At 42.7% G+C, this 27,776-nt stretch overlaps 1 protein-coding gene across 1 annotated transcript; it reads left to right on the plus strand.

Annotated features, from left to right (window-relative positions):
• The first annotated feature begins 141 nt into the window (after window positions 1-141).
• On the plus strand, window positions 142-26,318 carry TKT (transketolase). The gene is made up of 14 exons (XM_068157799.1): window positions 142-358; window positions 5,805-5,922; window positions 7,471-7,584; window positions 8,250-8,347; window positions 9,971-10,162; window positions 10,940-11,058; window positions 12,760-12,953; window positions 13,547-13,711; window positions 14,808-14,964; window positions 18,870-19,000; window positions 19,867-19,950; window positions 20,111-20,204; window positions 21,795-21,917; window positions 26,013-26,318. Exons 1-14 carry the CDS (start codon window positions 252-254, stop codon window positions 26,198-26,200), a joined length of 1,884 nt encoding a protein of 627 aa, XP_068013900.1. The 5' UTR covers window positions 142-251; the 3' UTR covers window positions 26,201-26,318.
• Window positions 26,319-27,776: the final 1,458 nt, after the last annotated feature.

Here is a 27,776-nt window from a genome sequence, read left to right on the forward strand (position 1 = left end):
GAGCCGGCGGCGTGCGCGGCTCCGCCCCGCCGCTCCTGCGGGCGGCGTGCGCACGGCTGGCCCCGCGCGGCGGGAGGCGGGGCGGCTGCCTGCCCGCCTGCTGGCTCCTCTCTCTCCGCCCCCGCGGCACCGCACGGCCCTGCTGAGGTGCGCTGCCCACAGCCCTCGCGGAGTGCCACCGTCCCTGCCCAGCCCCAGCTGCCACCGCTGCCCGAGCCCCTCTGCCGCCGCGGCCCTGCTGCTTCGCCCACATGGAGGATTATCACAAGCCCGACCAGCAGACCCTGCAGGCTCTGAAGGACACGGCCAACCGGCTCCGTATCAGCTCCATCAAGGCCACGACCGCAGCCGGCTCCGGGTGAGTGAGGCAGGCGAGGTGTGCTGCGGCCTCATGCCAGTCCGGCCGTGCGCCCGCGGTTAGGAGGCGCCCACCGCTCCTGCAAGATGCGCTCCCGCATCCCGGGGCGTGCCTCCGACCAGCGGCGAGGCCAGGGCAGGGTGGCGCTGGGAGCGGCTGCACTGGACTCGGTCTGCCCGTTACCAGCTGCCTGGGGGCACGCCGGTGTCTTCTGAGGGCAGAGCTGCTCCCTCGTTAGTATTTCTCCCCGCTGGGCAGAACGCCGCCTGCGCGGGGATGCTGGCGGCCCGTTCGTTACTCCCGCGAGAGCGCTGAGGCGGCCCCGGGGCGGGACGGGAGATGCGCGGGAATTGGGATGGGATGTGCAGGACGTGCCCAAGCGCGGGCTGGGGTGGGGGAGTTGGGTGGTACCGCGAGGGTCGCAGCCGTGTCCCTAGAGCTCTCACGTTCCGACACTCGCCGGTATGTCAGGGGCTTTGCGGGGATCGGCTCGGTATGGAGGTACCGCATCTAGAAATGGCGGCCGCGGGCGAGGTGTGAGGCTGCCTCGGGCAAAGGCCGCCCGGCCCGGCCCAGCCGCGGGGCAGCAGCTGCCCTGCCGCGGGGCCGCGTCGGTCGCCAGAGCCGGCGGCTGTTGCGACAGTCGAGAGAGGCTGGGAATGCTAAGTTGATGCAGGACTGAAAACCAAAGAATTTGTGCCTGAGGCACAAGCGGTTTCTTTTTCATTTCGTGCCCGTCAGTTGGAACTAATTCTGCACAGAATTTCAAGTGAGCCCAAGTGGGATTATCTGTGAAATGCCCGCGGTCTCAAATGGGCAGTTTATTCAGGCCTCTGGACAGGATTTAGTGTAGGCTCTGATGTGTGCAGATTCCAGCGTTATCCTTCCTTTGATCGTGCCTTACCTATGGAAAAAAAAATAAAAATGTCTACAAACAATTCTCTTTTACTCATGTAAAATTAAAGCCATTTTCTTCTGCCTGAACAACACAGTTGAGTGTTTCCATATAGAGTGCTGGTCTTTTTTCTTCTTTTTTTTTATTTTTTTCTCCATGTATCCCATTTTGTTGCAATTTCCTCCTTTGGATGGCTTTGAGGCACAGTGTGTGTGTGCTTAAAACAAACAACAAGAAGCAGAAAAACCAACCCAAAAAACCATGAAGGAGTTCTTTGAATGCTGAGGTTTGTCTGGAGAAAGGTGCTGTCTAAAATACTTTAAAACTGCTTTGAATTGCCTTACACTGTCCACCCTGTGTCTGGCATGGGCTGCCTCATGTGACTCTTTCTCAAAGCATACAGAAACTGAACTTTACTCATTCATTTTGCATGCAGCAAGGGGAAATGCTGCTTTGATTCTTGCTGTAAAATGGAGTATGGGGACACGGGGAGCCTCTAGGCTTGTCAAAGGTGTGGGTTTTCACAACACTGAAGCTTTTTTGGTCCAGCCTGGAGTGAAAAGTACAGGATACTCAAAAACTGCTCTTTTAATTCTTAGTTTATTCGAAAGCTACAACGTACAGGCAGTGTTACACAAGCCTGTGTGAAAACTGTAGGCAAGAAATATTGTTACAAATCTACTCAGTTGCCCTTGGGCTACAGTCTTGAGCTTCCAGTGTGTATTTTAAGCATGCCATAGAGATGTATATCAGTTGTCTTTTACCTGCAGTTAAAATTATTTTCCTGTTGTATCTGATGTGTTTTTAAAGAATAAGAATCTTGCTACAACCTTTGCTTCACTTCTACGGTCTATGAAGTTCAGTGGTAAAACTGTTTTCCCCATACTGATAAAAAGCCAGTAAACGCAGTTTTATTGAAACATTTTATGCTACAATACTGAGTACATCTTACACAAAGGTATTTTATTAACCACTCTAGCTCATTCTAGCACTAGAGCTGTGTGGAGTCTGGAATTATTACACAAGCAGGTAATGAGCAGATTATGAAAGATTAGCTCTGGAGGGGAAGATTCTGTTGACGAGCGATGTATTTTCTGGATTGATAAGATTTGGTTGCCAACATGATGGTATAGCTATGTGCCTAAATGAAAAAGACATTCAAAGACTGTTGAGATACTGGGCAAATCATGTGCATTTTTAAACCAGCTATACATCATGCATGTTCTTTCCAGAATCTCAGGGGGGCAGTGAATTTTGCTTATGTTGCTGGCGTACACAAAAAATGGAGGAAGGGGTTGGAGTGCAAGTTAAATAGAAGTTTAGAGTTAATAAAGAAATTATTGGGCTTGCATTGACGTTAAGGAAAATTGCATTTGTTAAAGGTGTAGTGTGTAAAACTGAAGGAAATACTTGCAGTAAAAGCACTTCAAACAAAACAGGACCTGCCTACTTCTTTCAAGGAAGTAACTTCTGTAGATTGTGGCATATGTTGCAACAAAAGTGCTTGCAGGGTGGATCTAACACAGCAGTTCTTGCAGTCTTTACTTGTCTAACTTTTGTTAGAGAAAGTAACAGCCCTTGTCTGGACAAGAGCTAAAAGATCAGGTAGTATGATGGTGATGCTCAAACATGTCACTTTGAGTGCTTTGCCAGGTGTATTGTAAAAATTCAGTGAACTAGAAAAAAAGTGTTGTGCTTAAAATATGGGGAAAGATTTTTGATTGAGTTAGCTGCAAAGATTGAACATGCTTGCTTTTGGGCGTGGGACAGGTTTTCCTTTTAGATAAGTAGTGCAGACATTTTAATCAGAAACGGTAGTCTCCCATAGCTAATGATAATTTTCTGCAGTTTTGAAACACTGTCTAGCTTCCTAGAATTAGATGCTTAAATTCTTAAAAGTGGAAGTTGCAATAGTTTCTTAAGAGGCAGATAAGTTTCATAATGGGGTGTAATCACTTGTTGCAGAATATCTTCTCCTTTTTTTGGCTTTTGTCTTTCACTCTGTTCCATTTTGACATTCCACCACCATTCATTTTCAGTTGAAATGTGTAGGAAGAACTAATACAAATTGATGCAGAGTATTAAAAAAACCTCTACAAAGCTACAGGGGAATAATTGGAGTACTTTATTTTACTTTTTGTGTGTCTGGATCCAGGATTGCAGTGTTCTGATGTACTTTGGTTTGGTTTCCTCCTAAAAGGCTGTATTTCAAAGCTAAGGCAGTTCAGAAGAAGTTATCTGGCAGAGAAGCATGTTCATCAGGTCACCACCGCAAAGTTCTTGGTTGTTCATCTGATTATCAGGAATAGATGGGAGGGTTTGCATGAGAGTAGTGCAGATGGTTTGCTGTGATTTTTTTTCTCCTCTTGTACAAGTAGCCCAAATACACATTCATAGTATCATAGTATCATTCAGGGTTGGCAGGGACCACAAGGATCCTCTAGTTCCAACCCCCCTCCCATGGGCAGGGACACCCCACACTAGATCAGCCTGGCCAGAGAGAGCCTCGTCCAGCCTGGGCTTAAACACCTCCAGGGACGGGGACTCGACCACCTCCCTGGACAACCCATTCCAGGGCTTCACCACTCTCATGGTGAAGAACCTCCTCCTCACCTCCAGCCTGAATCTCCCCACCTCCAGCTTCATTCCATTCCCCCTAGTCCTATCACTACCTGAGATCCTGAGAAGTCCTTCCCCAGCCTTCCTGTAGGCCCCCTTCAGATACTGGAAGGCCACATTGCTAGGCTTAGCAAGAGATTCTTCTAATGGAACTTAGTAGGAAAGTGTGACCTGAGAGAAGAGCAGCAGATGTGGTTAAGAGGGCTGCATTTGAAGAAAGCTGTGTAGTCGGGTTTAGATTTTATGGTATGCAATATGTAGTGAAATTTGTGGTCATTTCTGTTAATAGGAAGCAATTTGATTAACCTGTAGTTCTAATGAGATTTTATTTTCACCCATTTTCAAGTAATTTATAATTTTTTTCTACTTCTTTTTATTTCCACACATTGCCATTTTAGGTTGTTTAAAACTTTTTTTACCAAGACCAGGAGTTCATAGAAGTATGGTTAAGTATAAAGTCAATAAAATTAAAGGAATGAAAGCTTTAAACAAGCATGTAAGGCTTATTGATTAACTCCAATACATAAATATTTACTAATATATTTGAACTATGGTTTAAAGCTAATTCTTTTGGTTCCCTGTGTGTGAGTACTAAGGGATGGGCACTAACCAGAATTTCTATTTTGCTAGTGTTTTGCATGTGTTTGTTCTCTTATTACAGCATTGTTGGGGATGTTGGGAGGGAAAGTTTGTTACTACAGGAAGAAACAATTCTGATTAAAGTTCTAGTGAAAGTGTTGTCTAATCCTAACATGCATGGTAAATGTACATGTGGGAAACAAAATGTGACACTTTCATAGTAAGCTTATCCAGTTTTATAAGTAAGGTCAAGTATTTTAAGAGTAAGATGTTAAAAGATGAAGAGAACATGAAATGGGACTGCAAGTTCTTTTCAAAGCTGATGCAGAATGCTGCAGCCATACCCTCCTTACTATTCATCATTCACTTTCCTGTACTTCAGTGGCAACCTGGCGTCAAGAATGACTGTTTATGCAAGTGAAATATGAAAAATGCTATTTTCCACACTCCACAGAGGTTTTTAAAGAGCCTCCTTACCCCTTTCATGCTTTATCACAAGGGCAAAGCCAGTGTTGATACACTCAAGTGGTCAAGTAATGCCATCCCTTCAAAGTGCCTACAGTGATCATTATTTAAATTACAGTAATGTAGATTTATTAATAAAAGTAGTTGTGTGGCCTTCTATTACACTTCAAATGCAATAGACTTTGTCTTGGAATAACTCAGTATTTGCCACTAGGAAATAACACTTTTCTAGGCACTTCTTGATACAGTGTGACATAGTTCCTCCTGAAATGGAACTGTATTTCTTAATGCCCTCTTTAGAAATCTGAGGCCTAGTTCTGTCAGCTCATATGTGGTAAAGTAAAATAATACCTGTGTTACACAGGTCTAGATCTTCTAGAACATTCTGCAAAAGCTAATTGCTCATCACTAGTCCCTGCCTGTGCAACAGAACTTGAACAAGTTATAATGCCACACTTTTTAATTCCTTCACTCAGTGAATGGCTAAAGTACTGTGGAAACCTGTCTTTGTTTCCTCTGCATCAGTGTCAGATAAATCAGTAGGGTATGATTTCAGGCACAGGGTCAAACTACTTCCTGTGCTTCACAGTCACTGATTAGAGTGGTGTTCCTTGGCATGAAGAAGAACAGAGAGGTCTGAAAGATCCTTGAAGTGTCACCAGGGTCTATTTTTTAACATGTGCTTCAACTAGATAAGAAGGCTCCCATTGTCTCAAAGTACAACTAATTGGAATTGGGCTAGTGATAAAATGGGATGGGTTATCAAAATCACTTAAGACTGTATTTTAAAGCTGAGGAGTAGGACACTGGTAAGGTGATGTTTTAAAGATGTGGTCCTGAGCAAACAATAATGAGAAGTGGTAATCTTGGGTCTGTCTTGACTTGTAGCCACCCTACATCATGTTGCAGTGCAGCAGAGATTATGTCTGTGCTGTTTTTCCATACCATGAGGTACAAAGTGCAAGATCCCAGAAACGCCAGCAACGACCGGTTCGTTCTTTCAAAGGTAAAATAATAGCTATTACACTATCCTGTTGCAGTCTGCTAGTAAAGAACTGTCTGTATATTAAATTAACTTGTCTTCTGTGATTCTTTCATTTCTTAACTTATGCTTACTTATGCTTGCATCTACATAGAACTGTGTTGGATGTATTGGAGAGCTTGGACTTAGTCTATTTTATAGAGACAAATGAAAACTTGATAAATCTTCACTGTGTTAAGTCATTCTAATGTTAAATAATGAAATGTTACATTGCCTATAGATCTGAGAAATATTAACATCTGGTTTATTTTGGCATAACCATTTTTTTCACAAGTCAGTCACAGTTGGCTTTTGTGCTCTACTTGTTAAATGCAGCCATGCTGCTATGCCTGCGGTCACGTCACAATGTGCACCAATTACTGCCAGCTTTTCAGGGAGCATTATATGAAATAGTTATGGGAGGTTAGTGAGTAGTTTGCCTTCCTACTGTGCCAGCGGTATTATTAAAGTCAGTGCTACTTCTGAATCCACAATGGTTCAAGAGCCATGTAAAACTACAGTCTGGACTGGCCATTAGTTTTTCCACCCCCTCTCGCATTGTGTCCTTGCAAATCACAGGGACATTTTGATTATGTCACATAAAGGCTATTGAGAGGCCTTCAGAAAGCATAACAATGTAAAAAATAGCAGATTAAGTGTTTCAGTGAGAGAGGTTCCATGTTTGAGTAAGAGTTCTTCACATGGTAGCTTACAACAGTGCTGCTTAGCTGATGGTCTACACCCTTGCATTGGATACAATCGCTGTTGTCACTTCTGGTTGCAATTCGGAAATAAGTAACAGGATGAAAAGCAAGTAGCTAATGCTGGGGTAGTAAAGCAAGAAGAGCTGCTTCTTCATGTTTGCTTTACCTCTCTCTAATTAATAAGGGTTTCTGCCTAAAGCTGCTAAATGGCTTCAAACCCCTGCATGCATTTTGACTCCTAATTACTCCATGGGTGGAAGATGCTTGCTACTTTGTCGTTGCCCAGTTGGATCTGGCTGCAAGAATCTAAGAGTATAAAGCTTAAAATTTTGCCTGTTGCCACTGCATCTTGCCTTGAATACAAATGTTTTCAAGAAGTCCTAATGGGATAACATAGGTGCTCATCCATCTGCTTACTGGTTTAGTGAACAATGGTCAGTTCTTGAAACAGACCTAAGCAAACTGAATCCAAGATTTTCATTTGGATACCAAAACTACTTTTGGGAATTAAACCTGCATAATGGAGAGAGAGATCATCTTACTCTTCCAAGTTGAGTTTCTCAAGGTCATCCTAAATAGCCCTTGAGAGTACAGAGTACTTCATTCTTTCTTCCTTAATTGTAGTCAGCTAGCTGGGGTGCTCCATGCAGGGGCATGGGGGACTTGGAAACACACATCAATGTGAATGTTGCAATGTAAAAGTGAATTTGGTGTTTTCTTAGTAGACATAAGAACCTGATTCCAGAGTTTGTCAGCTTTGTAGAATTTTGCCTTCATCCTAGGACACTGTGAAACTTGTACTTCACTTAAAATTTGCCTTCCTCTCTAGGGTCATGCAGCACCGATTTTATATTCTGTTTGGGCAGAGGCTGGCTTTCTACAAGAAGCAGAGTTACTGAACTTGAGGAAAATTGATTCTGTCTTAGAAGGACACCCAGTACCAGTGAGTGCTTATGATCTTTGATATAAGATGGTGTTTTCTGTGTAAAAAGGAGTACATGTATTTTGCAGCAGTTCTTGGTTGCCAGATCCAGGGTAGGAAGGATACAGACTTATAAGAAGGACGATGACATTTACAGCTTCACAACTGAATCAGTGTCTGTATATGAGCATATAAAAATTACCTTTATTGTTGTATTAAAGTTCCCTTACACTCCTCTGTGCCAATATTTTCCATTTATAAAAGGTTTATATAAAGTTCCAGCATAGCTTTTCTCATCTGTTAGGAAGCTTTGAGGTATTTCAGGAGTTTATATCCAATTTGGTCACCTCGTTGGTCTTTCCATTCTCAATCAGTTGTTTCAGTTGATTAGCATTTTTACAGAAAATCACCAGTTCTTAGCTGTTGCCATTTAAGGGATAGCTGAGAAATTCTTGGGCCACAGGGTAATATTACCTCTTGGAGAGCCTATTTGGCTTGCAGTACTGGTATTCAAGGTATATGCACTGTAGGGAAAGAAAGGGAACAGGGTGAGATTTGGAGAGACTTGCACTATATTGTTATGCCTGAGAAGCTGAATTTTGATGTCTCTTGCATCATCTTCCAGCACTGGAATTTAGTTCCTCTGTTTCTTAACTGCAAAATAATTTTTGTCTTTTTATTTTCAGAGACAAGCATTCACTGATGTGGCCACTGGATCCCTTGGTCAGGGTCTTGGTGCTGCCTGTGGCATGGCATACACTGGCAAATTCTTTGACAGAGCCAGGTAATTCCATCTTCGTATTTCATAATTGTAGGCATTCAATAGAAATATTTTGTGAAATGCTATTCTTACCTCAATCAATTAAAAGCAAACAAACCCTCCTTTATTTTATCCTTCATTCTCAAATCTTATTTCAAATTCAGGTTTTAAATGATAGAGTAGTATAGCCTGATAATTACAAAGCCTTTGCCAATGAAACTACCAAGGATTTACAGATTAGCAAGAATTAGTGCCCTTGTGTGTTCCTTTTGTAACCTGACAGCACAGCAAGGGGATGTCCCTGCACAGAGATGGTAGTAAATTGTTGGAGCAGCCTCTAACTTCCAGAGAGAGTAATTGCCAGCCATTTTGAGATCAGCATTGTGTCTCTTTTGAAGGAAGATCCAAAGTAGAGAGACCCTCTGTTCGTAGTCACGTGACAAGTAAAGGAGAACATATATTTAGATAAGAAATTATTATGGTTGAAAATAGCACTATTGAATCATAAAGTAGGTCTTCAAAATGTTATCAGAAAGGCACTCGACTCCATAGAGACAAAAATGACTGCTTCTGCCATTTGTTTTGTGCATCAGAAAAGTAGATATCTAAAGGCAAATCTGTATGAGAAGGAAAATAGCCTGATGTGGTTGATGTATTTTTTGTGACAGTTCTAGTACATTCAAGCAGAGGCTGCCCAGTTAGTGTGTCCTACACTTCACTAGCTTGAAATCATTTCTGTGAAAGATGACTTGCTGATTTTAATTGAGTTTAACAGATGCTACGTGTGGAAAAAATCTAACCAGTGCTTACATGACAGAAGAAAAAGGTGGTCCTGCATGCAGTATGGGAGCAGCTTATATTACAGCTTAATGTCTAGCAAAAACAAATCACTAACAGCCACCTTGATTATTTTATGTTTAAATTACATGTTTGAAAGCTAATTTACTATTATTTTTTAATCTTTTTAGGTACTGAAAGCTGACAAAGTTTTGTCATCCCCAAAAAAGAGTGTGATAAGAAAAGAAAAATACAACAGCTGAATTCTGTAGAGATGAGGCAGTACTCTGCTAAATGAGTTTTACCTGAATAAAAAGCTGCAGTTGCAGTGTTTATAGAAATAGCCTAAAAAGTCAGGTCACGCTGCTTATCTTTTTCCCAGAGTCCAAATTTGGTTATGCAACATGATTTAATCTGTAGCTGAGTTCATCCCCAATTTGTAGCTTCCTGAAATTAAATTAGTGGTTGTCCTTCCAGACAGTATATGGCAGGAATGAGGAAGCAGGCAGTGTCCATTCATCCATTGTTAGTGATCTTGCTGAGTCACAGTGACAGTGTCTAATGGGCCTGTTCATTCAAGCCTTTGCCATAGGAGGCTTAAGACCTGATTTTTTTTGTTCTGAGACTAAGGTCTGGAAAGGAGCACAGTATTTCTTACCTGATTTTTTTCATATCTAACAGCTCAGAAGTATCTCTAATTTAATTTGTCTAAGGTCACATAAGTTTATGTGAGGTAAACACATTGAGCAATGTGAGTTTGGCCTAGAAAAAGCATGGAGTACTCACTATGAATTCTTGGAAGGGTTTTGCTTTTGATTTAATTGTGTTTACACATCAAACTTGATTGTTTTACAAATTTGCTTCTTCTAGCTATCGAGTGTATTGTCTGCTTGGAGATGGAGAGTTGTCTGAAGGCTCTGTTTGGGAGGCAATGGCCTTTGCAGGGTTTTACAAGCTTGATAATCTCGTTGTTATATTTGATGTTAACCGTCTTGGACAAAGTGACCCTGCTCCTCTGCAGCATCACGTTGAAATTTACCAGAGACGCTGTGAAGCCTTCGGGTATGTGATTGGGAAAAGTTCAGTGTACTCTGCTGCTTGAAACTGTAGGATTTCTTTTCTTTTCAGCATTTTTCAAAGGAGCTTTCAGCTCTGAAGGATGCCATTGCCAAAAGAGATGGTCTTTCATAATGCCTGATACGGGCACAGCAGGAACAATAGAAGTGGCAGGATTTTTTGTTCAGAGTAAAAGCCCTGCTTACTCAGATATGTTTGCTACAGGATCTTAAAGCAGTCTTATTGTGCTAGATAGAGCTTTTGTTTGACCACTTGTACTGTCAGAGCAAGTAGATCAGAAAAAAAGAGCATGTAAACCATTACTGGTAACAATGCTTTGTGTATTGGCTTTCATGTAGTTTTGAAATGTTTATTTGTGTGCAAAACACTGTGAGATCCAGTAGCAGCCATGTAACTCACAACTGAGCATGTTTCTTTTGTTAACTCTCATTGACAGTTTTTCATTTAATTTTTAGGTGTTTGATTTGCTCTTCTGATGAAAAATGGTTATTACCTATGAAGACGTGTAGGATACCTGAGTTATCTGTGGGCTGTGAATTTTGCTAGTAGCTGTTAATTGTTGTGTGACTCACTTTGAGTTAAAAATGGAGCTATGATATTTTGTGATATTAGGTGAATGCTTGTTCATGTCTCTGGCATACTTTGTGTCTCCTAAAAAACAATTCATTGGAATGAAGTCAGTATTTGTTATCATTATTGCTAACTACCGAAGTGTGACGTGCTAAACCCCTTTATGAACAGTTGATCTGTTTGTGTTTCTAGCTGGCATGCTATCATTGTTGATGGACACAGTGTGGAGGAACTTTGCAAAGCCTTTGGCCAGGCCAAACATCAGCCAACAGCCATCATTGCAAAGACTTTTAAGGGCAAAGGCATATCAGGTAATAAAACAGCTCTTGGTTTGCATAGAGCTGAGTATATCAGATGTACATAGTGCTGCAATGAAGGTGCAGTTCTTAAGAGGAGTTTAATGTTTCATACGTTAGGAAAAGGTTGGGATCCTATCAACTTTTTGACTACCACACAAGCTGAAAACTCAGAATGTAACCCAGTTTGTGTTTTGCTTTGTTGCTTTTTCTTATGGAGGACATTAGATTGAAGTTTCATTGGAGGCAGGTAAAGATGTGTGGCACCCAGTTTTTACAACCAGATGTACTTCCATGTTGACTGGGCTTTTATCAATCCCTGCTTGCAGAGTAGGATTTCCTCTACTGTCAGGTGTGTTTAAGTTGTTCTAGTCCTTTCTGGTCTGGAAGATGGCTGGGGGCAGGGAACAACATTGGGCTGTATGACTAGGTCTCGAAAAATTTCCATAGCAAAAGAGGGTGACATGCTTTGGTTGCTCTTGAACCCTAGGCTCACAGAAACTACTCTGAGAAGGGAGTACCTTCGTCACAGAAGCTCCCTGTGTTGCAGATAACTGGGTCTACTTGTTAGCAGCCAGGCAGTATAAATGTGTAGAAAAGGAGAGATGCTGCTTTTGCAGTTGTGACCAAGCTGTGAGAGATGCAGTACATAAACTATCTGGTCATGCTATAGGTTGTGTTACATCATCTGATGCAATTTGTTGAGATACAGTAGTCCATAGAATTTATTTCATAGATTAGCAGCTGTTTGAATTTTGGAGTTCATGGTACCTCTGAGGTCCTTTTGTAGTTTTCACATGATGTGAAATTTGCCTTGGTGTTACTGTCTGTTGGACAGATACATATCCACACATCTGAGCTACAGCATACAAAAGTCTTTCAGACTCCTTATACTTCTCAACAATGTTAGAGATAAGAAAATCATTTTGATTCTTGCAAGTGAGATGTGTGCTAGCTACTGGGAATTTCACCCATAGAATGGGGTAAATACATATTCATTGTGTCAGGGTTGCCATGATTCTGTTCAGCTTCATCTTTTAGCAGCTTCTTAGCAGTATTTTTAGCAGCTATAGCTTTTAGCAGTGAATTTTATCTCTCTGACCAGATAAATATTAATAATAGCAGTGAATATCTTCATTCCTTTTCATTGAGCAAGCAAGTAAAATTCATTGTTCTTCATGACTTACTCAATGAAAAGCAGTATATCAGCCAGAAGGTAATTTTGCTGTTAGTGCCAGGTGCACAAAGGTAAATCATCAGAAGCTATTAATGCTTATTAAAGCTGTAAAATGTCAGATCTTGTTTGGGCTAGACAGCTTGGTAACTGCAGTTTGAAACCTTAGCTGAGTTTGTTTGTCTAGACCTAACTGCTGAAATTTCATGTTAACTGTTCACACTGATTTACTTTTTATTGCTTGCCACACTTATAGACCAGATCTTTTAAGTGCCAGTTTAAAAACTATTTCAGTGGAAGACACTGGAATTTCATCACTAGTTTGGAATATATGGAGTTTGAGTATGAGTTTCTCTCATGTATATGTCTGTCTTAATGCCAGTGAATATTGTCATTGTTTACAGTGGGAATAATAAGGAAGCTCTTCATTGGAAGACTACACTAGACTTATCATACTCTACTGCCCTTTTATCTGGGTAAAATCTGCAGCTAAAAAATGACAGTTTTTATATTTTTCTTGTAATGTCATTTCAAATGCACAGGTGTTGAAGATAAGGAAAGCTGGCATGGAAAGCCCCTGCCAAAAAACATGGCAGAGCAAGTCATTCAGGAAATAGATGACAAAATCCAAAATAAGAAGAAGCTCTCCCCAGCCCTCCCGGAAGAAGATGCACCCATAGTAAATATTAGAAACATTAAGATGCCGTCTCCACCAACTTACAAAGTGGGAGAAAAGGTACACCCTTCCTTTTTCACTCTTTGTCATATCTCTGAATTGTGCAGCTCTTTAATGGGTAGCATGAGGTTTTGTTATCACTTGCAACAATTTCAAGTACCAAAATCTCTCCTGTTTTGAGTATCCTGATAAACACCTACCTCTGTGGTGTGATACATAGACACTGAACTCACTGGCTATTGAAAGGATCTACTAAAATGGAAAGACTGAAATCACTCTTGTACATTTTGTAATCATTGTCAATTATGCAAACTATTTTATGTGTATTTAAAATTAAAGTAATGCCCTGAGGTTCAGTGAATTTCCAGGACTGGAAACCAAGGTTTTCAAAATTTCCTAGCTAAATTGATAGGGAGTTGCTGATTTCATCTCAGATGTGTATCCTGATGTTTCACTGTACTTTTGGGTTTGGTTTACTCTTCTGTGTGTCACCATTCTCATACTGACTGTAGCTATTGCTGACATTTCAAATAGCTTGGGTTGGGTTGGGTTTGGTTTGGTCTTTTTCAATTGTACGTGCACTCCCAGAATATGGAAAAGAACCTTCTAGAACATCAAGTTCTAACAGTGCTACTATAATTGTCTTTTCCTAGTGGGCTACCCGCAAAGCTTATGGTGTTGCACTTGCAAAACTGGGCCATGCTAACGACCGAGTGATCGCTTTGGATGGAGACACAAAGAACTCGACCTTCTCGGAGCTATTTAAGAAAGAGCACCCCAGTCGCTACATTGAGTGCTACATTGCTGAGCAGAACATGGTAACTGGTCTCTTGGCTTTATGAAGTACTGGTATTACACAGCAGGATCTGAGAGCATTCAGTCTCTCTTCAGAGGGAGAGCAGTTTAATAGTTGCTTTTAATATGTGTCTTCATGGATATTTAACTTACACACTTAGGGGAAAACCAGGCTGTGGCAAAAGCTTACAAATACAGCACAACAGGAGTACCTCTAATCATTCTTTCTTGATTCGTCCTCTCTTTTTTCCTCCTTGTGGTCATACTGCTTGCATTTCAGCAGCGTGTAAACAACTGTAATACTTTCCACTGTGTGATTTGAAGTGATTTAACTCTGAAAAGACTTTTTAGGGCTTTTTTTTTCCTTCACAAGAAAGGGAAAGTGACAATGTGACAGCGAGTTCAACACTAGACAGGGGTATTAAGATAAGGGCAGGGAAACAGTTAATAAATTTACCTTGATGACATTTGTATGGAAAGGACTCAAATTATTTGATAGCTCGTGTGTTTGAGTCTTTGGTTGCCACATGTATGGGTTCACCAAAGCAAATCAATAAAAGACATTCAGGCAGAAATTTGTTGTTGTCTTTAGTGATTTATAACCAAAGAACCCATGGGCTGCCTCCTGCAAATTTTATGCTAGGTCAGTTCATGAGCTTAATTTAGGCATTTTGGATTTGCATCAACTTAGGAGAAATTTCCCACAAAGAGCAGACCGGTTCTCTGTAAAAAAAGATGTATGGCATAACTATAGCAATAAACAAACTGAAAGAATTTGCTCTAATGTCTGTCTTGCTGAAGACTTGGTTCTAATTTCTGCCTTGTCTGGTATATACTAGTCCAAATAACAGGTGAATCTCCTCCCACTTAGTAATGACAATTTTTATCTGCTGGAGGTAGTAAAGCCATGTCCTTTGGACTGAAAGTATAAGCCTTTGATCCACAAAAACTCAGAGGAGTAAAGTCTTAATATTCTGTGAATAAGTGCTTGGAGCAGTTAAAGGAAAGAATGTGCCAGTAAGGCCCAAAACCAGCAGCTAGCAGTTGAGACAAGGAGCAGAAGTGTTGCATCAGTAAATGGGGAACTCACTGTTCTTGTTCCAATCTCGCTCTTTTCAGGTGAGTGTTGCAGTTGGTTGTGCCACTCGTGACCGAACTGTTGCTTTTGCCAGCACCTTTGCTACCTTCTTCACACGGGCCTTTGACCAGATCCGTATGGCTGCCATCTCCGAGAGTAACATCAACCTCTGCGGATCACACTGCGGTGTTTCTATTGGTGAGGCCAGCCGTGGCTTATTTATCAGCACTTCCCGGCCGTTCAGTGATAAGTGTCTAGCAGACAAACTCCTGGTGCTTTGTGGAGTCAATGAGCTGTGGTGGTTTAACCATGCCACCTTGTATAGGAAGAGGTCATGTTTGCAGTTCACTTTTAGCAGACATGTATTTAGAAAGAATGCAAAGATGTCAAGCCTTCATCAGCTCATCTGCTTTTTTTTATCAGCTTTGCCTAATGAAAATAGAACTTCTCCAGATAAACTCTTCTAATCTACAAGTATAGAGTGATACAAAGGGATGGGATTGAAAGCAGGGAGCCTTTCTATCTTTACAGTTTGTCCTCTGTGGTGTGAATAGCCGTAGGCTTACTGTACCTTTGTTTCCCAGCCCCTAAAATGAGAGACTAAAGATACTTATTTTTGCACAGGTGCTCTTGTCCACCAGGCTCAAATGCACTTTACAAGGGATAAATATGGTTATTTCACTATGCCTTTGAAAACCACAATTTGAAATAATCACTTCAACTTATCACAGTATTGCTTACTACTGGAATGATAAATGTGTTGATTAAAAAAATCTCAAAGTACTTATGAAGCAACAATCCATCAAGCTGTCATTCTCAATACTGAGTTACAGAACAGTTTGTGTTCCAAGGGACATTTACAGGTCACTAGTCCAAACCCCCTGCAATGAGCTGCAATAAGGTGTCTCCAGAGCCTTCTCTTCAGTCTGAACAACTCCAACTCTCAGCCGTTCCTCATAGGAGGGATACCTCACTCCTCTGATTGTTTTTGCGGCCCTCTTCTGGAGGTGCTCCAACATGTCCTTTTGTTGCCTCATTCTTGCTTATAAGCCTGTGGCAATGCTTCAGAGAAAGCTCTTCATACTCTGTCTTTTTCATGATGTAAAGGGCAATGGCTCTACCCCTCCTTTCTCACCTGTCCCTTCTTGAACAGTCTGTAGTCATTGAGAGCTGCACTCCAGTCACAGGATTTGTCCCACCAAGTTTCAGTAATGGCTAGCAGGGTGTAGCTTTCTAGCAGGACAGTGGGTTCTGGCTCGTCCTGTTTGTTGGCCATGCTGTGTGCAGTGGTGTAAAGGCTCTTCAGGCTGGCTGTCACCTTCTTAGAGGAACACCCTTTAATTGCTTTGAGCTAGTTCATGGATGTTTCTCTGTTGGCTCCTATTACTCCCTCCAATAAGATTTCAAGTGTGCTGCAGCATAGCAGCAGACTGAGTACACTCACTAGCAGTGACTTCTGGTCTTTGCTTCCCATCATAACTGTTTGGTGTGTGTCAGATCAGATTGATTTTGGTTTGAGGGAGGAAGCAAGTTTAGTTTTTTTTAATGAAATGTGTGAACTTCACCCATGAAAACAGGAACAGACTTGCAGAACAAGGGAAAAAAATGCTTGAAAACCTGCTAGGTATTTATAGGGGAGAAGAAAGCAAAGGAGAACTAACAGGAGCAGTAAATTAAGGTTCTCAGCATACATGTTTTTCAGCTGATATAATTGTTTTGGCTAGCAGTGTGGCTTGCAGGGGGGTTCAAAGCAAAATAGTTTGACCTGTAATGCTGGTAAAGATTTAAAGATACTTCATAAATGTGTGTATTCTCACGCAGAAACTGGAGATTAACTTGAAGCAGTATAGAGTGTGCTTTAGTAGTGCAGACTGTAGGTACAGTATATCAGATTATGGCTTGTGTATGTCATTAAGGGAGGGATTCTATTACAAGCCTCTTTTTAAAATCAGGCCTTCCCCTCATCATAGTCTCGTTCAATCCAGTGTAAATCTTTCAGCAAGCAGCAAAGAGTGTTGGTGCAAAAGCCAATTATCTTTAGTCTTTGCTCATTCAAGATAAAACTCCTTTGAGTTACCTGAATTGTCTCCTAGAACTACACTTCCAAGTTTCAAATTTCAGCACTTGAAATGTTCTGCTGGGAGCTGTGATTGTGAAATGCATAAAGTCATTTGAGTTACAAATCTGGTTGAAGCCTCAACTCTGATTTTCAAAACCAAATTTGAACACAAGGCTTTGCAGCCAAGCTGTGAAAGAGAGTAATTCAGAGAAATCCTCTAGCAGTGAGAAAATTCAATTTTAAATGCAAGGGTATGAATCAAGTATACTTGCTATTAGAACTTTGGGCATGCATGACATTCAGAATCCTAACTAGATCTGTGGTGAAAGTTGAGGTTCTGTGTGTGCAGTTCTAGGTAGACCTGGGCTTCTGTTGCATTGAAATTTGGACCCATTACATTTATGACAAATGACTTATCATGGTGACCTGCTGAACTTGTATGAAGTTCAGGCCTAAAGCAATATCTGCTGATGGACCAAAATTCTAATGAGACATTAAATATGTTTTCAGAGTTGTAAGAGAATCATGGAAAATCTGTATTTTCCAGACTGAACGTGTAGGGAATGAAATGGGAGTGTACACGTATCAAAACCAGACATACCTGTTCTTTACACAGCCAGTTTTGTGTTCTAAATACTCCATGTGAAGCACTCACATTTCTGTTTTTCTTAAGCTGTAGATGTAGGTTTTGCAGATGTTATTGGCAATTATTCTCTTTTGGTCTGCATTACTCTAAAACCATGTAAATCAGGTGCACTTGTCAGCTCAGTGCTGGTCTAGTACTAGTGTGACCTGTGAATGCTGGCATAATTTGCACCAGCTGAAGCAGGACAAACCTGAGCACTCTCTATCTTGGGTAAGGTTCTGATTCAGGTACCCATTAATTTTGCTCTTCAGAATTTCACTTACTTTCTTCTACATCTACATGGTGTGGGTGCATTTTAGGAAAGGAAAATACCCACTGAGATCCCACTTACCAGTCAGAGTGTGTACAGATTTAGAAACTGTGATGCTGAGATCTTTTTTCATGTCATAACTGAAAGCCAAGCCGCTCTCTTTCTCTGGTTTGTGCTTACTTTATTACTAATGTATAGTATCAGAGTTCAATGATTGATTTCTTTAACATGTTTAAAGTTCTTCAGAGTTTTGTGCTGCTCTTATGAAAATACTCTGCTCCTTCCTCGTGAGCTCGTCCTTCTTGAGTAACAGGTAGTGGATGCATGTGGGAAGGCTTGCTGCCCTGCTCCGCTCTGCAGGCTATGACATGACTGGATTCAGAACTCTTTGCATGGTTGGTTTGGAACAGTGCCATTCCCAAAGCACCATTACATAAAAGGCACTGGGGGCAGGGGGATGTTGTGGTGATTGTTTCTCTGACTGTGGAAAATCATGGCATCCAGCACGTGTTCTGGCTAACAATTCTTTTCCGCAGATCTGCCATAAGGCTCTTGAGGCTTTGAATTACCAGCACGGGGACTGTGTTGCTCTTGAAAGGCCTTTATATACTATTGAAAAAGACATACCCTTCATTTAATCTTGAAGTGAGCCAAAGAATTTGAAAGTAGTAGTAGCAAGCACACTCTCCATTTCTAGTGGAACACATGCAATTCTCCTTTCACATTCCCAGCAGTTTCAATCTGTAGGAATACTGTTGATGAGTACAAATGTAGCCTGTGCAGCCTCAGTACATGTAAATCTGAAACAGCTCAGATGTCTTGTGACCCTCATCCAGTAGCAGTACCCTTCCTACTGTGGTTATCTTCCTTTTGTGGTGTTTTATTGTTATACTTTATTTCCTATTTTTTCTTTGTAACCCTAGTTCTCTTTCTTTTTAGTCTCTTTCTATCCTTATTTACTGTTTAGATGATTCCGAGTTTAAGGAGAAGATGATTCTTTTCTCAAGCAGGTAGACTTGCATGTCCTGTGTGTGCCTGATTTTATACCTTCTTTTTTTTTTTTGTCTGGTTTACATTGAACTTCACTGCTCTATTGAGTGGCATAAATGTGCACTTACTGTTTTGTAACCCTGGTTTAATTCTTTTAGGTGAGGATGGGCCATCTCAGATGGGACTGGAGGATCTGTGCATGTTCCGTGCTATTCCCAATGCCACTGTGTTTTACCCTAGCGATGCTGTAGCCACCGAAAAAGCAGTGGAACTAGCTGCCAACACCAAGGTTTGCATCACACTACTTTTGAACCTGAGAATATATATTTTTTTTAGCTTCTTTTGTTGCTTCTGGCATGTTTCTTACATCTCTCTACCCACATAAATTCTGTCGAAGGCTCCAGCGTGGCAGTGGAATGCATGGAAGGGTTGCAGACATTCTGTCTTGGCTAGTACTGAATGAAGAGTCAGGAATGCTGTGAGCCAGAGATCTAAATGGTTACACAATGACTGCAGTCATAACTAGCTCAGAAATAAGGACAAGTGTAACACCATTGTGGTCTTCAGCAAACTTACAGAAAGTACACTCCTCATATGAGATCTCTGGTGTCACTGTTGTAGCTGGATATGGAAAGATACATTTATCTTGAGAATTGCCCTGGACATGGAGGCTGAGTCCAGTAGGTGCAGTTAAATTGGACTGTGGCTGAAGACAGCTAAGACTTCTCATGTGGCTGTGACAGTTTCTGATCTCTTACCTTCAGCTAATTTGACACAGTTATGGTCAAACATCATTAGTAACGTTGGGTTGGATTATTTCCTTTGGTGGCCATAGGAATTTACCTTGAGGAAGGAGTAAATAATCTGAAAAAAAATCAGTCTTTCTGGTACAGAAGTAGTAATTTGGTGTGCAACACATGAGTGATTTGTGGAAAAAAGATTGGGGTGGGGGCAGGAGAGGAAAGGAATGTAACACAGGGATCTTACAATTGGCGGGTTGAGAACAGAGAAAAGTTGACACAGTAGAACCAGAAACAACAGAAAGGAGTGAAAACCAAGCAAATAGAAAAAGCTTTGCTGTATTTTTTTCCTAGGGTTTACAAACTAGAAAATTCCTGGGTTTGTAACTTATAACATGTTTGCTTCAAACCCCAGGGCATTTGTTTCATAAGAACCAGTCGTCCTGAAAACCCTGTCATCTACAACAACAATGAGGACTTCCATGTGGGACAGGCAAAGGTAAATATTGCCCAGATAAAGAGAATCAGAAAAAACACCCAAAGTTTCTCCTGTTAAAGCTCTTCTCCCTGTAAAGCATTCCAACACTAGAGATTAGATATTTTCAATGAAATCTCCAGAAGTGTTAGAAATATCAGGACATGGAAATATTTTCTTGCAGGTGGTTCTAAAGAGTAAGGATGACCATGTGACTGTGATTGGAGCAGGAGTCACTCTGCATGAGGCTCTGGCTGCAGCAGAGCAGCTGAGAAAAGGTAATAAGAGTATAAGGGTTGTTTTCTTTTCCTTTTTTTATCATTTAACACTTCAAAGAAATCAGTACCACCCAGCCTACTTCACCTTTTGTACTAGCAAACATTAAAGTGTTACAGAGGGCTAGTCACCTGTTAAGCTGATGAAGTGCAACACAGTACATGTCTGCCAACCTTGCCTAGTTGAGTAGGTTTTAGTTAGCTTAGCCATGTTAGTAGCCATGAAAATTGCCAAAGTGATCAGTGTCCTTAGAACTGCCAATCTGTCTGAAAGTGCTCATCCAGCAGAATCACAGAGGGAGTGTGTAAGGAGTCTGGGTGGGCCAGGGTACCAGCACAATAGAGCTGGGCTGGGCCCAGTGAACAAAACATACTCTGTCAGCAGAGCCGCATCAGCTGTGTGTGCTCACACTATGCTGTTGAGAGGCAGTGCCTCTGTGTTCACTGCTAACTTACTGCTTTTGAATGAGTGTATCAGCTTTGAACTAGCATGGGAAGCAATACTTCTATGGTGGTGCTCAAATGCAAGGCACTGACATCTCACTGAAAAGATAAAATTCCTTCAATGCAATAAGAGAAAAGAGGCCATCAAAAATCCATCTGTGAGTCAGTAGCCAACACCCAGGAAGAGATTACAAATAGTAAGAGATAATACAATTAATGCTGCCTGCAGCTTATGGGTAGCTTTGTATGCTGTATCTAGGTGAATGGATATTTTGTCATGACCTTGAGCCAGCAGACTTCTTTGGCTTTTTGGAGCTCTTGTTATTTTTCTCCATTTACCATGCTTGGCAATGCTATGCTAATCTTGAAGTGTGAAAACCCAGCTGTGGAGAGGTAATCCCTTAGGGCAGAGGAAATGTCTGAGTATATTGGGCACTAAAAAGCCTTCAGTCACTCAGCATAACTTCACTCAACATAACATAGGGTTTCTTTAAGTCTGTTAAGAGTTGCCTGTGTTCAGCTAGCCAAGATCAAACAAAACTCATGTCATTTGCTGTTATCTATGAACAGTCACCATTTGTGTAGAGCTCTCCTGCCTTACCATGACAGGACAAATTCTGCTTTTGATGCCAGCCTTAAGGGTGCCGTGATCAGGGCTGGGGCAGTGCAAACACTTCAAACAGGCATAACTGATAGGTGGGCATCCTGCAATGAAGAAATCAGAATGCCTACAGATAAAGAAGCAGGAGCAAATGGTGTTTGGTTTGACATTAAAGTTAAAGGCAAAACAAAGAAGAATAAATAAGGAAGAAATCTGTGATTAACAGTCTGAATAAGAATATCCTGGTGTCTGCATTTTGTTGTCACCTGTGGGAAGGCCAGTTGGATTGCTGTTATGCTGACAGGTGCTCCTGGTGACCTCAAATCCCTTATCCAAAGTTATTCTGCCTCAAGAGTTTTGTCTGTGGAATGTGTGGGTATTGCTAGTTGTCGTTCACAAGGTGCATGAAGAAACAATAGGGGGAAAAATTAGGGTTGGTTGGGCTCTGTGGTAGATGGTTTTCATAATGGCTCTAAAAGATGGCAGGGGCTGCCTCTACCACTTGTACTGCCTTGTATGCTGCAAATCATTTCATTCCACTTCTGCAGAAAAAATCTTCATCCGTGTGATTGATCCCTTCACTATAAAGCCCCTGGATAAGAAGACAATACTGGACAGCGCCAGAGCAACCAAGGGCAGAATCATCACCGTTGAGGATCATTACCATGAAGGTGAGCTGGGTCTAGGAGCTCACAGCCCATGCAGTGGTTTCCCAGGGCTGGGAATTTCACAGCTTCTAGCGACCTGATTGAAATATGGGAGCTGATAGTGTTCAGTGAAAGCAAAACAGAGGTTTTAGCCTTTTGCACTGCTATAAGGTGACACTGAGGGTTAAAAGTCTCGCAAGATATAATGCATTAATTGGGGCTGCCCTTTTAATTAACTCTTCTGTGCCCCTCTATGCTTGGTCCAGGTGAAGTCCTGATTTGCTTGTGCCCAGTGAAATTGTAAATGCCTGCTGTGGTGCCATGATTTTGCACAGAATGTTCTCAGAATGGCTTTTCAGCAACTGTTCTGCAGCTTGTGAAATTGTGAGAGCAATGGCCTCATTGCTCTGCAGGTTTCTTAAGCTTGATTCCGGGGTGCTTGAAATTGGATGGTTTGGGCAGTGTCCACAGCCACTCTGAGATAAAGTCCTCTCTCTTTTCCACTACTATAAAGAGCAGAGCCTGTGAGGAGCCAGGGCACTTTGCATCCTTTTTATTTTTGTCCTTCATTTCACATGTTTACAGATTCTGAGTATTCTTGAACTAGGGTATAAAATGCATGATGCGTATGAGAAGGAACTTCTAAGATCATTCCCAAGTGAATCTTAAGATCAAATGCTTCTGGAGAGGAGCAGAGTAGTTGCTATTAGACTTCTCCATCTTCTGTTCTAGAATTTTATTTAGAATCATAGAATTGTTTAGGTTGGAAATGACCTTTAAGGTCATCTAGTCAAACCATTAACCCAGCACTGCCAGATCCTCCACTAAACCATGTCCCTAAGTGCCTTGTCTACACATTATGTGAACACCTCCAGGGATGGTGACTCAACTACTTCCCCAGGCAGCCTGTTCCAATGCTTGAGAAACCTTTCAGTGAAGAAATTTTTCCCAGTATCCAACCTAAACCTCCCCTGGTGCAGTTTGAGATCATTTACTCTCATCCTATCACATCTTACTTGGGAGGAGAGACTGACTCCCACCTCACTACAACCTTCTTTCAGGTAGTTGTAGATAGTGATAAAGGTCTCCTTTCAGCCTTCTTCTCTCCAGCCTAAACCCTAGTTCTCTGAGCTGCCACTCACAATGCCTGTTCTCCAGACCCTTCACCAGGTTCATTGCTCTTCTCTGGCCCCACTCCAACACCTCAGTGTTTTTCTAGTAGTGAGGGGCCCAAAACCAAGCGGAGTATTTGAGGTGTGGCCTCACCAATGCCAAGTACAGGGGCACAGTCACTTCCCCAGTCCTGCTTGTCACACTATTCCTGATCTAGGCCAGGTTGCTGTTGGTCTTCTGGGCCACCTGGGCACATGCTGGCTCATATTCAGCTGCCTATCAGTCAACACCCACAGGTCTTTCCCTACTAGGTAGCCTTTCAGCTACTGTTCCCCAAGCCTGGAGTACTGCATGAGATTGTTGTGGCCCAGGTGCAGAACTTGGCACTTGGCCTTGATGAACCTCATAGAACTGGCCTGAGCACATCAGTCCAGCCTCTCCAGGTCTCTTCCTACCCTCAAGCAGATCAATATCCTGTCCAGCTTCTTGTCTAGGAATGCACTCAATCCTCTCATCCAGATCATTAAACAGAAGTGGCCCACATTCTGAGCCCTGGAGAACACCAGTTGTGCCTGGCTGCCAGCTGGAGTTAACTCCATAACCTGCTGCTGCTTGCTCTCTGACATGTCTTGTTTGCACAGGCAAGCTCCTGAAAACCTGTGCAAACGTGTCCTGTGAAGATGAGCCCATGTGCAAACAGAGAGCATCTGTTGGAAGTTGCAAGGGTCATGCTTTATCCCCAACCAGCAAGCAAGCACCATGCAGCCACTCCTCCCTGTGGCCTGCTGGGATGGGGAGGAGAATCAGAACCAAGTCAAATCCATGAGCTAAGAGCAGTTTAAAAACTGAAATAAAAATCAAATATAATAGTAGTTAATCTGATGAAAAGGAAGAGAGCAAAGAGTGAAATGAAACCCAAGAAAAGACAAGTGATGCATAATGCAATTGCATATCACATGCTGACCAATGCTCAGCCAGTCCCCAAGCTGGGTCCCCCAGTCTGTCCCTCCTGGCCAACTTCCCTAGCTTATATACTAGGCACAACGACCCTATATAGTATGGGATATATCTTTGGCCAGCTAGGGTCAGCTCTCTTGGCTGTACCCCCTCTCAGCTTGTGCTGCTCTAACCTTCTTGCTTACAGGACATGAGAAACTGAGAATTTCTTGACTTAGTATAAACACTGCCTAGCAATAATTGAAAACATCAGTGTTTTATCAGCATTATTCTTATCCTAAATCCAAAGCTCAGCACTGTGCCAGACCTGTACCAAATCACCTCTTTGTTGGCAACATGGACAGTGGCATTGAGTGTACCATCAGCAAGTGTAGTGCAGCTGACATGCTGGAGAGAAGGGGTGCCAGAGGTGGGCACAAGCCAACCTCATGAGGTTCAACAAGTCCACATGTAAGGTCCTGCATCTGGGTTGGGGCAATCCCAAGCACTGATATAGGCTAGGCAGGGACTGGCTTGAGAGCAGCCCTGCAGAAAAGGACTTGGGGGTGCTAGTGGATGAGAAGCTCAACATGAGCCACCAGTGTGCACTTGCAGCCCAGAAAGCAAATCACATCCTGGGCTGCATCAAGAGAAGCATAGCCAGCAGGCTGAGGGAGGTGATTCTCCCCCTCTACTCCGCTCTGGTGAGACCCCACCTGGAGTACTGCCTCCAGTTCTGGAGCCCCTGTTACAAGAGGGATCTGGAGGTGCTGGAAGGTGTCCAGAGAAGGGCCACGAGGATGAGCAGAGGGCTGGAGCACCTCTCCTATGAGGGCAGACTGAGGGATTTGGGGCCGTTCAGTCTAGAGAAGAGGAGGCTCCAAGGAGACCTAATTGTGGCCTTCCACTATCTGAAGGGGGCCTACAAGAAAGCTGGGGAAGGACTTTTTAGGCTGTCAAGTAGGGATAGGACTAGGGGGAATAGAAAAAATATAGAAATGGGTAGATTCAGATTGGATGTCAGGAGGAAGTTCTTCACCATGAGGGTGGTGAGACACTGGAACAGGTTGCCCAGGGAGGTGGTAGAAGCCCCATCCCTTGAGGTTTTTTAAGGCCGTGCTGGATGTGGCTCTGGGCAACCTGGTCTAGTGTGAAGTGTCCCTGCCCATGGCAGGGGGTTGGAACTGGATGATCCTTGAGGTCCCTTCCAACCCTGACAATTTTATGATTCTATGAGCATGTGATTTGCACTGGCACAGCTTTCTCTGCATGATGCACTCAAGGAAGGTCAAGTGTACACACAGCAATCCTTGAATGGATTGTGAGCCCACTCCTACCAGCTGCATCTGTGGAGATACCCCTGGCTGGAGGCTGTTTGATTAAATCACACCATGCCTGAAGCATTCCTGGACACATCTGAACTGAAGTGTAGCCCCAAGGTGCCTTTACTGCCAGGTCTCATAGCCCATGCTCTTGACAGTAGCTCTGTGCTTTCTTCCTCCCCAGTACTGCTGCTTCCAGTGTCTCTGCTGCTGCTACGCAGTTGCATCCTCTGTCCCCCTGATGGTGATTCAGGCTGAGCTGAGCTCCAAGCAAAGGTTGTGACTGTATTACATAACTCAGAGAGGTGCCTGGCGGCGAGCGCAGGCACTGGGAAAAGATGGAGCTCTGAGTGCTGCTGAGGCTGGTGGGAATTAAGACTTTCAGCACATTAATCACACTTGTAAATACTCCTCAGTCTAAATACATTTTTTAACCTGGCACTCAGTGATTGATGGTGAAGAGGTAGAGGCTTCCTGACAATTCTGTACCCTTTAGAGGAGTATGATTCCTACTGCCAGTTTGTAAGTACCTCGGAAATATCAGGCTGGTTGTCCTCAGAAAGCCTTTGAAATGAGGAATGTTTTCATTCCACAAATGGGCAGCTCAGACATTGTTGTGACTGGTGTTTCTGGTAACCACATGAACGGAGGACTGAAGTTGCCCAGACCTTTGGATCAGATACACCTGCAGCCTCAGTGTCGCCTGTTGAAGCGTACACGTGTGTCATGTTTGACGTTCTTTCCACAGGGGGCATTGGAGAAGCAGTGTGCGCTGCAGTAGTGGGTGAGCCTGGTGTCACAGTCAGTCGCTTGGCTGTGTCTCATGTACCACGCAGTGGGAAGCCAGCTGAGCTCCTGAAGATGTTTGGCATTGATAAAGATGCCATTGTGCAAGCTGTTAAAGTGGCAGTGTCCAAATCAAGAAACGCGGAGTAGCCTGAAGCATCTCACGCTGGGTTCCAGAGCGGCAGTGTTCATGGAAGTACTGTAAGTTGAAGGCAGGCAAAGGTGCTTTGTGTAGAGAGTTCTAATAAAAATACCAGCTTAAAAAAAACCTTCTGGGGTTTAATCTCTTTTTTTACTCTGGGTGTTTGTGCATTGGGGTAACATATGAATGTTTGCAGCTAATGAAGAGCCTTCAAGTTATTTAGCAGCTTGTGGGCGGCAGCCTTTTGCCTCTCTGCTGTGCGGCAGGAGCATTTTCTGCTCTGCCACTAACCATCCCTGCATGGGAGTGATGGGGTGCTCCCTGAAGGGCTGAGTGGGCTGTGTTTCAGATGCTGGATATTGCCACCCAGAGTGAGTTGAGTAACTTCTGTTTGGTCCAACTTACTGCTGTCTTGAAGCAAGTTCTTTCCTTGCTGCTAGAAGAGTTCGGTAGCCTCTCACTGGACAGAAGTGTTAGGCTTTGGATAGTGAAACCAGGAATGTGCACTGCAGGAGAGTGGTGGCTGGTGCCTTTGCTTCAGTTCCTCTGCTGCATTGCCCCCAGCTGTTTAAAACCAAAGACAAGAAGGAAGTACTCCCTGTGCTGGATTATGCTGAAGTGGAAGGAAATATACCTGCTGATCCTGGGGGACCCAAAGGGGAAAGTGAAGGCCCAGCAGAGCTATGGGAATTTGATGGCAAACCATGGGCTCAGGAGGGAGCTGCAGGACTTGGAGGATGGTAGCTCAGGCAGCACAAGCTCATTTACAGAGGTTGAAACTCTTCATAGGAACTTGGTTTTTTGAGTGCTTAGCCAGCACTGCATCAAGGGTGATGCGTGAGAGCAGAACAAGAGCATTGCTGTTGGGCAAGAGACAGGACTGTTCGAAGCGCTGAGATGAACTCAAGATCTGAAAGAACAGCAAGAATTTCCCAGAAAGGCTACAGGTGGATGTGTAAGTTGCTTTTTTGTTTTTCTCTCTAGCACTGACTTGTGAGCTGCTCTAATCTGGATGAGCTCTTCATCTTGTAGGATGGGCTCCCCTGGGTGAATTTTCAAATGTTTAGCTTATTTTACCCTTAAGCAGCCTGTTTAAAATCTAATTCATTTTGTTGACTGCAGAGTACCAAACCTGAAAGCATATTTGGTGCTGAAATGTTTCTCCTCCTGAGTATCCCACAAGTTACCTTTCAGAAAGATGCCTTAACAGCATAGGAAACTAATCTCTCTTACACCTCTTGTTTCTCTGTGGGGTTTTGTGCAGTGGGGTGACATGAGGCTATCTCTACAAAGACAGGTAAATGAGAATGTAGCTATTACAAAATAACTTCTATTCATCATTATTGCTCAATTTAATCTCTGCCATGCTGGGCTGTCTTTGTACAGGCCTGCCTACAATCACTGCTATTTCTGGATCTGCAATGGGAACTGCAACATGCAAGAACAGTCAGCACCAGTGCTTAAAATTTAAATTCAAGTGCAACTAAAAAGTAAGTGGTTTCAGTTTCTGAGCAAGACTTGAAATGGCTTCTCTAAAATTCTGGGATCTCTTAACTAGTGGTATTTAGATTACATTCCCTTTCT

The sequence above is a fragment of the Melanerpes formicivorus genome, unplaced genomic scaffold (assembly GCF_026170545.1).
Source record: "Melanerpes formicivorus ecotype bairdi unplaced genomic scaffold, bMelFor1.0.p_v2 SCAF_38, whole genome shotgun sequence".
Classification (NCBI taxonomy): Eukaryota; Metazoa; Chordata; class Aves; order Piciformes; family Picidae; genus Melanerpes; species Melanerpes formicivorus.